This window comes from Wasmannia auropunctata, unplaced genomic scaffold (assembly GCF_000956235.1).
Source record: "Wasmannia auropunctata unplaced genomic scaffold, wasmannia.A_1.0 LD334239.1, whole genome shotgun sequence".
NCBI lineage: Eukaryota > Metazoa > Arthropoda > Insecta > Hymenoptera > Formicidae > Wasmannia > Wasmannia auropunctata.
The window spans coordinates 58,388-66,661 of record NW_012028651.1 but is presented as its reverse complement, the minus strand read 5'-3'; the positions used below and the strand labels follow the sequence as shown (position 1 = coordinate 66,661).

The following is an 8,274-nucleotide window of genomic DNA, read 5'->3' as shown; positions in this document are numbered from 1 at the left end:
CCTCCCCCCCCTCCCCTCTCTCTCTCTCTCTCTTTCTCTTCCTCCTTTCCCCTCTTCCCTTCCTCCTACCTCTTTATAACAAGAATATACTTATATAAACAAAAGCACATTTGTGTACATAAGATGTCTATTTTAAATAAACTATTATTTAGGCATTCTATATATATAAATTTTTATTTAATTATTATATTTAAGTAATAAAACTTATTCATTACTGTTAAGCAATATAACAGTGAATTCTACATTATTCTATATTAAATGTCAAAATATAATTTTTTAAATCTTTATCGCAATAGTGCTTTTCGGTTTAATTCGCGCAGCATTCCTTAGGTCGAAATATATACAGGGCTTGTATAATGTAATTTTTTATTGTCTGTACAGAGCTGATCAATGTGAACTCAATCTTCAATGTCGATGTAACTCGACGCCGACTTGACTAATTGTCACTTCCTGTGCCTTAAATTATCGCTACATTTAGCCTCTGGTCCCACGTCTAATTCCCCTTTGGCTCGCTTACCGACTATGATCTCAACCAACATGATCACTATCTACTCAATGTTTCCTCTTCCATTGCCCCTTGTTCTATTCGGCTAAAGTAATAGATGGACAGGCATTTTGACGACATGTATGCGATGTAATAGAATATTTCCCCTTTATCATTACTTCACTTATATCACTATTATATCTCACAGTATATTTCTTTGTCCGGATAATGTGAATCATGTTTTCCAATAGATTATCTTATCTAAAAAGGAACCTTCCTAAATATTATATTTGTAGGCGTCGTTAATCAAGTTGCAGATATATGTATAACGATTATGCGAAAGCTGTTGATAATTTTTTAAATAAGAAATATAATAATATGTTAATTGCAGCGATGCGTCAAATGGATTGAAAATATTTAATTGTGCCTCGTATATTAATTAATTTCTTTTCATTATATTTTCTTTTGTCGCGTCTGTTATCCAGAATATATAATAAACTTTTCTGTAATTCTAAGGACTCGCGGAAATGAATAGCATTACTAATGAATATAAAAAAATGTCATCTCTTAATTTATTTTCAAGTACAACTTAACTACTTGTTGCACATGTATGTACATACATACATACATACACATTTATATTTATGTAAAGGTTGTTCCGTTTGATTTTGCTACATGCTGTATGCACAAGGGAATAGAAATGCATAAGACGCGCGAAAAAATTCTCGCGATAGTATCGCCAGAGGGCAGAGATACGCGATATCGATCGCGCGTATCTATCGCACGTTTCTGCGAGAGTGGCGAGAGGTCTCCATAATCGCATCCCCTATATTCCCTATTCGACCCCCAAGAGGCCAACAAACACCTTCTAGCACCACGTCGCGAGTGAAGCTTGCGCACTTGCGCCCCGCGACCCCCGCGGTTGCCCTCAGCCGGTTCGAGAACCATCGATGCGACGACGCGGCAGCGGCGGCGGCGGCGGCGGCGCCGGCACCGGCGACGACGACGACAACGACGACGACGACGACGGATGACGATGGTCACGCCGCATTTACGTTTTAGCAGACGATCGCGAAGGAAGGCTTGACCGAACGTAATCTTGTGACTCGTAGTATACTTTTTGCCTTCTTCTCTTTTCGGCTCGTTGCTGCTTTGTATCCACGTCTCTCTCACCCTCAATCTTCGTTCTTGACGTGTGTTTGCGTATCGCGCCGACACGAATATAAATTTTGGTGAGTTTTGAATTTCCGTGATACGAGCTGTGTATCAGAATGGACGTTGCTCGGTTTTTTTGGTTTTGAAAAAATCCTATAGGTTATTTTTATTTGTCCATCGCGTCTACAAACGCGTCGTGATGACTCGTAATTTTTCGAGAAAACTTAAGAATCAATTTTTAATCCTTTCTAAAGACCATTTTCCCGTGCCCGTTAGCGCGCGCGAAATTGTCTCGCGCGCACTTCAACAGGGTGAGAGTCATTTTCTCGGAATAATAATCTAAATTTGAATCTAACTAACAATCTACATTCTACATCGATTGATTTCTAGAACCGGCGATTCTTCTCACGGCACCTCGCGATATTTCAACCCGCATCCAACGCTCAATCCTCAAGAGCAATCGGAGTACTTGCGTTTCAGCTTGCGCTTCGTATTTGTTTTACGTTGCTCGTTCATTTCTCGTGTTGTTTTGTATCTCGGAGCGGAGGTGCTAAAGCAGCTAAAGGATGATGAGCTTGAAAGTGCGCGTCGATTCGCCAAGGGTGCGCTACTCGGAGGATTTCATCGAGGCGGAATACGAGTATCAAACAACTGATGTGACCGAGAGCGACGAAAACGATCGCGATACCTACACGGTGAGAATCCGTTTATCGATCCATCTGTCCGTCCATCCCTCCATCCGCCCGTTCGTCCGTCTGTCTAGTCTCGAGTGTGTCATTGCAAAGCTCTAGCTGGTGGACTGGTCGATATTGGTGTTTGCTTGTTGATGCTACGCTCTCTCTCTTATCTAATTGTTAGACGAAACAATTGACGGAAACTTTTCGCTACATACAACGATTCTTTTATACATTACATTACATATATTTATACTATACCTGCATAAATGATCTAGTCCTGCAGGGAAAAGATGCAGAATGCCCCCTTTCTAATTATAAATTCCTTTTTTTTCCCCTAAAGATTATGAAACCGATTGCTCCGTAGTAGTGATTTAAATTTTAAGAAATTAAATCGATTACAAAATTCAATAACTACTATAGATTGGTACAAGTTAACTTGTACAAATGGATTTTACTTTAACAAAATTTCCATTTGAGATTTAATGAAGATGCAGTGTACAATAGATTGAAAAATTGCTATAAATAACGATTTTTCTAAATATTGTTGAAAAAATGTAATAAATATACTACGAATTGGCGGCACAGAATCTATAAGCTAAAAAGACAATTTCAATGTTTCACGATCGCGCGTTACAGCCACACGCGCGCTTCTTACGCGCTTAAATTCAGGTCTTCGTCAATTACCTTGTCAGCTTTCTCAAATTACGCCTTGCTTTTAGGTCTTTGCATTTGTTTCTCGTGCACTTTCTTGCAACTTCAATTCTCTCTCTTTCTAATACTTGAATAGACATAAAAATTTACATATTAAATGAATCATAAAATTTTATTTATTTTTTTTATCATGTTAGTAAGAGAAAAGATAAATATTGTGTAACGTATATCGTCCACCCTTACGAATGTACATAATTAAACCTTGTTGAAATGTATCGAACATATGGTGAACAGCATTGTTAAGTAAGATTGTTTTAGATCACTCTAGAAGGCTTCCATAAGGTCGACCGCGCGCGCGCGTATAAAGCACAGCTATATGTTATTACCTATACCTATCTATATAGCATATCTATTCACAACTTAATCTATCTAGAACTAGATCGCGTTTAATTGTAAGACTTTAATTATATATAGAATTTTAGCACAATTATTGACGATATTATTTCGATTTTAAAAAATTTCAAGAAACATTTTATTAGCTTATGCATATTGTATGTATGTATATATATATATATATATACATACATACATATACATATATATATACACAGGTATGTACTGTACGTTATATCATTGTGTATGTGTATGTCTTCTCACCAGAGAGAGAGAAGTTAAGAATGGCTGTGAGATTTGACTAGATTACCTCCAGGATTGAATTGGATTAGTTTTAGATAATGATGGATATTGGATTATCAAAATCAATCTCTATTCACTCTTGTCCACGTCACCGCGCTGCGGTTAACAATCACGCTGCGACCATAAGGCATAGATACAATAAAATGAGCTAGCGGCGATTTTATCACTGTATAAGTATTTTAAAAATATTTTAAAACATTGCATATTTCATTATTCTATTGTTCTTTGCAGGTTACACCTATATCGACAAAATTGCTGATCAAAACCATGATAAAAGTTCCGAAACTAGGCCTGATGTTAGTGGGCTGGGGTGGTAACAATGGTAGTACCATGACAGCAGCTTTATTGGCGAATAAGCTTAAATTATCGTGGGAGACGAAAGAAGGTCTAAAAACTGCCAATTGGTACGTCTTGTACAGAAATGTATTTATTATTTATTATCTGTTTTATTTATTTGAGATTGATATTATTTTTCAACAAAACTGTCAGAAAAATGAGAATAATGTGATTATTTTTATTTAATTAATATTCTTAATTTTTTTTCTCCATAGACCGATACACATCATATACCTACACTGTATCGATCTTATGATTACCGATCCAAACTTGTATTATAATATATATTTCAACCTTGAATTTCTATTGTACCCTTTTTTCTTTCATGTAGCTTTATTTTTTTTTTTTTTTTTCCCATTTCATTCCATTCCTCCAATTTCCATTATGCTTCAGGTACGGTTCCCTGACGCAAGCATCTACCGTGAAATTGGGTAGAAGAGCCAAAGGGGAAGATGTTTATGTGCCCCTCTCCAGCATGCTGCCTATGGTGAATCCTAATGACATTGAAATCGACGGCTGGGATATTTCAAATGTAAATCTCGCGGAAGCTATGACGCGTGCCAAAGTGCTGGATGTAAACCTGCAGGTACAATTGCGGCACTACATGGCTCACATGCGGCCCAGAAAAAGCATATATTATCCTGATTTCATTGCTTCGAATCAGGTAATTATTAATTTCGATAGAATTCAATGTTGCCTGTGCGACATAATGCCGTGCAAAATTGATCCTTTACTGAATTAATTATAAAATCTAAATTTATGAAAGTTTTCGCATAAAACCTTCAGTTTTCTTACAATATGAATTTTCGTCTGTCTTCTGTTGAAAATTCAACAATTTTTTAATCAATAGTAAAATGCAAAATCCAATTAATTTATGATTTTTACCATAAAACTATCTTTATCTTCAGTTTATTATTTTCTTGGGTAGCATTAACTTTACTTCTTCTTTACTTTAAAAGATATTTGCAATTTGTACTTATGCTAAAATTTGTTACAATTGCTTTTAATTAAAAAAAAATAGAATTTTGTTTATGAAGAATTTTAGATAAATTAAAATTGCTATCGTCAACGTTGGCAAAACCAATGTAATTCCATTGAATTCGCATACCAATGGTATATAAAAATTAAAGAAAGAAGTATACACGCATACATATACATATGTATGATGTAGAATGGAAACGACAGTGTGTGAAATGAGTAAGTAAATGAGTAAATGAATAAGTGAGAGAAACCCGATAGACGAAAAGTCATTATATATAAGAAAACTGAAAATAATATTAATTACCAAATTATGGACATGTAGGTATACAATTTTTATAATTTATTTTTATTTGTAATTTGTATAATAAAGAAATTTATTATATTTTTGTGGATTGTAATATATTTTTTGGAGAGATGACAGACGAAAAATCATTATATGCAAGGAAATTAAAGGAAAACATGCGAAATCCATAAATTATATAATTTATAGACTGTATGTAATGTTTCTAATTTAAGAAGCTAAATGATATTGTTAGTTTTTCAAGACGGAAAATCATTTTATGGTACCACATAAGAAAACTGAAGGTGACAACACGTTCATCTGTGAAACAAGAGGTATCAGTAATTTTCAATGTCTTCAATATTCTTTAAATATTACAATAAGAAACAAGAAATTAGAAAAATTATTTTTGTATTGTAAATAATATGCGAAATCTTTACATTTAATTTGAAAAAAACATTGTGTGTGTGTGTGTGTGTGTGTGTCCGCGCGCGCGGACACACACAGACACACACAAAGCGTATTTTTATTACATTAACGTTATTACTCTTTCTTATCGATTAAGTAATCAATTACTTTTCTCATTATAATACAATAATCAATATTTGTAAAATTTGTTTACAAAGGGCAAAAGAGCAAATAACATCATTATGGGCACCAAGCTCGAGCAACTTAATTTGATTCGCAATGACATAACGCAGTTTAAGGTCGCAAAAGGTCTCAATCAAATCATTGTTTTATGGACTGCAAATACCGAAAGATTCTCGGAAATCATAACAGGTGTCAACGATACAGCCGACAACTTATTGAAGGCAATCGAAGAAGATCACTTAGAGATTAGTCCTAGCACCATGTTTGCTGTGGCAGCGGCTCTAGAAGGAGTATGATTAAAATTGAAATATGACTTATTCTTCTTTTTTTTAATAATATTTAAGGAAAATGAGATGTTTGTCTAACTTAATGTTTAACAGAAAGTTAAGAGAAAGAAAAGATCAGTTAAACAATTTAAAGTAAATATTTAAAAAATTGATAATAGTTATATTTTCCCAGAATTTTATAGATCAAAGAAAGACAAACGATTCTCTCTCTTTCTCGCCGCCCCCCCCCCCCTCTTATTGTCAGTAAACCGATTCAATAATGATATTAGTATTTAATAATAAAAATGAATAGTTTTAATAATAACTAATAATGGGATAGTTAAAATAATTATTATTCTAGAAACAGAAAAAAATTAGATATTAAATTAGTTTGGAATTAATTTTTCTTTGCGATGTAACAATATATTTTTGGAAAGTATTTTCTTATGCAATTACATCTTACATCTTTCTTACATCTCTTGTAAATTAATTTATAACTATGTGTATGAATTCTCTTTCTCTTTATTCACGTGTGTTTGTGTAATTTTATTAGCAATTAAAAATTACGGTGAGCGGAAGTATGGGCTTTTTTTGTACATTTAAACAATTTTTAAACAGTGTACCTACATCAATGGATCGCCGCAAAACACTTTTGTGCCGGGTGCCCTTGAATTAGCCAAGAGACAGAAGACATTCATCGGCGGAGACGATTTCAAGTCTGGTCAAACAAAACTCAAGTCCGTGCTTGTGGATTTTCTCGTGTCGGCCGGTATAAAACCGGTGTCGATTGTTAGTTACAATCATTTAGGAAACAACGACGGATACAATCTGTCCGCACCTCAGCAATTTCGCTCAAAAGAGGTATGTGACACATGGAAGAAAATATAAAAATATATTGGACTTTATACATAGATAGTTAATTAAAATTTTTATTAACTGTATTAATAGAGATATGAAAACGTCCTTTAGACAAGAGTTATATATTTTCAAGTGCTTGCCTAAATTTGTATTTAAAATGTGTGATTCTTCTCAAAATTATTTTGAAATCATTTGTAGCTTCTCAAGTGGAATAATATAATTATTTTACACACTATAAGAGACATTTTATGTCTAATATGATATTGTTTTACGTCTAATCTAAATATATTAAAATATATCTTCCTGTATGTATATATGTATGTATGCGTACTTATGTGCAGTAAGAATGCAAAAAGAACTGAATTCTATAACGATTTTATATCTACAATGTTATATTTTCTATATATACATATTATTTACATGTTGTATATTACATTATGTTATTTTTATTTATAACTTAAAATTGAAATACATATCATATGTTAAATTTTATATTGTATGTCTTCATACATGTATGATTGATCTTGTACGCAGATCTCCAAGAGTAACGTTATAGATGATATGGTGGAATCCAACAAGATTCTCTATAAGCCTGGAGAGAAGCCCGATCACTGTGTTGTCATAAAATATGTCCCCTATGTCGGTAAGTTTTTATCTTTTGCATTTTATTCTGTCATTGTCTATAATGTCTTTTGTATCACAAATACAAGAAATTTTTTAAAAATTTTGTTTAAAATATTATGTATGTGCGCGCGAGCATTTATATATGTATGTACATACGTGCGTCTATCAACATAAATCTTTTAGCTCTATATATTCTATAGTGACACATGTGTTACAAAAATAATCTATTATACAATTTTCTGTAATAATATTTTTTAAATTTATAGAGTACATGTACTCAAAAAAACATTTTTATCTTAAAAATCAAATGCCATGTTATTTGCATTGAAGCTTCTTTTCCCCAATGTTTAAAAATTCATCTCTTCTAGAAAAATAAAAATATCGACTTCTTTCTGGGCTTACCTTAAAGATGAATTATGTGGCTATTTTCTAAAAAAATCGTGATTTTATTTAAAAATCGCCGATTCAATATGGCCGATTAAAACGTCATTTTATTGAAAATTGTTAAAATTTGTTTAATTAAAATGTAATTTGGTATAAATGTTATTGGACGATGTATGGAGTTTAATACGCACCGCGCGAAAAGCGTCATTTTTTTTGAAAATTTTTTATATCAGTTGATTTTTAAACTAAAAATTTTTTTATATTTTTTATATCATTTAATTTTTAAAATAA

At 32.9% G+C, this 8,274-nt stretch overlaps 1 protein-coding gene and 1 long non-coding RNA gene across 10 annotated transcripts in view; both read left to right on the top strand.

Moving 5' to 3' along the window:
- The window catches only part of LOC105458994 (inositol-3-phosphate synthase 1-B), an 11,874-nt gene that overhangs the window by 1,579 nt on the left and 2,021 nt on the right, over positions 1-8,274 (top strand). For 6 of the 9 annotated variants that reach the window (XM_011704637.1, XM_011704645.1, XM_011704642.1 and 3 more), the window contains 5 exons: positions 3,895-4,067; positions 4,393-4,663; positions 5,887-6,141; positions 6,736-6,978; positions 7,510-7,618. In XM_011704637.1, coding sequence (XP_011702939.1) covers positions 3,895-4,067; positions 4,393-4,663; positions 5,887-6,141; positions 6,736-6,978; positions 7,510-7,618 — 1,051 coding nt within the window. Of the gene's footprint in view, positions 1-1,485; positions 1,717-1,893; positions 1,951-2,029; positions 2,335-3,894; positions 4,068-4,392; positions 4,664-5,886; positions 6,142-6,735; positions 6,979-7,509; positions 7,619-8,274 lie in introns of those variants that run through there. The other 3 variants (XM_011704639.1, XM_011704640.1, XM_011704638.1) reach the window with 3 other exon arrangements.
- LOC105458993 lies at positions 2,368-3,834 on the top strand. Its single transcript, XR_975607.1, has 2 exons — positions 2,368-3,270; positions 3,628-3,834. It is a non-coding gene; the product is annotated as an uncharacterized LOC105458993 (long non-coding RNA).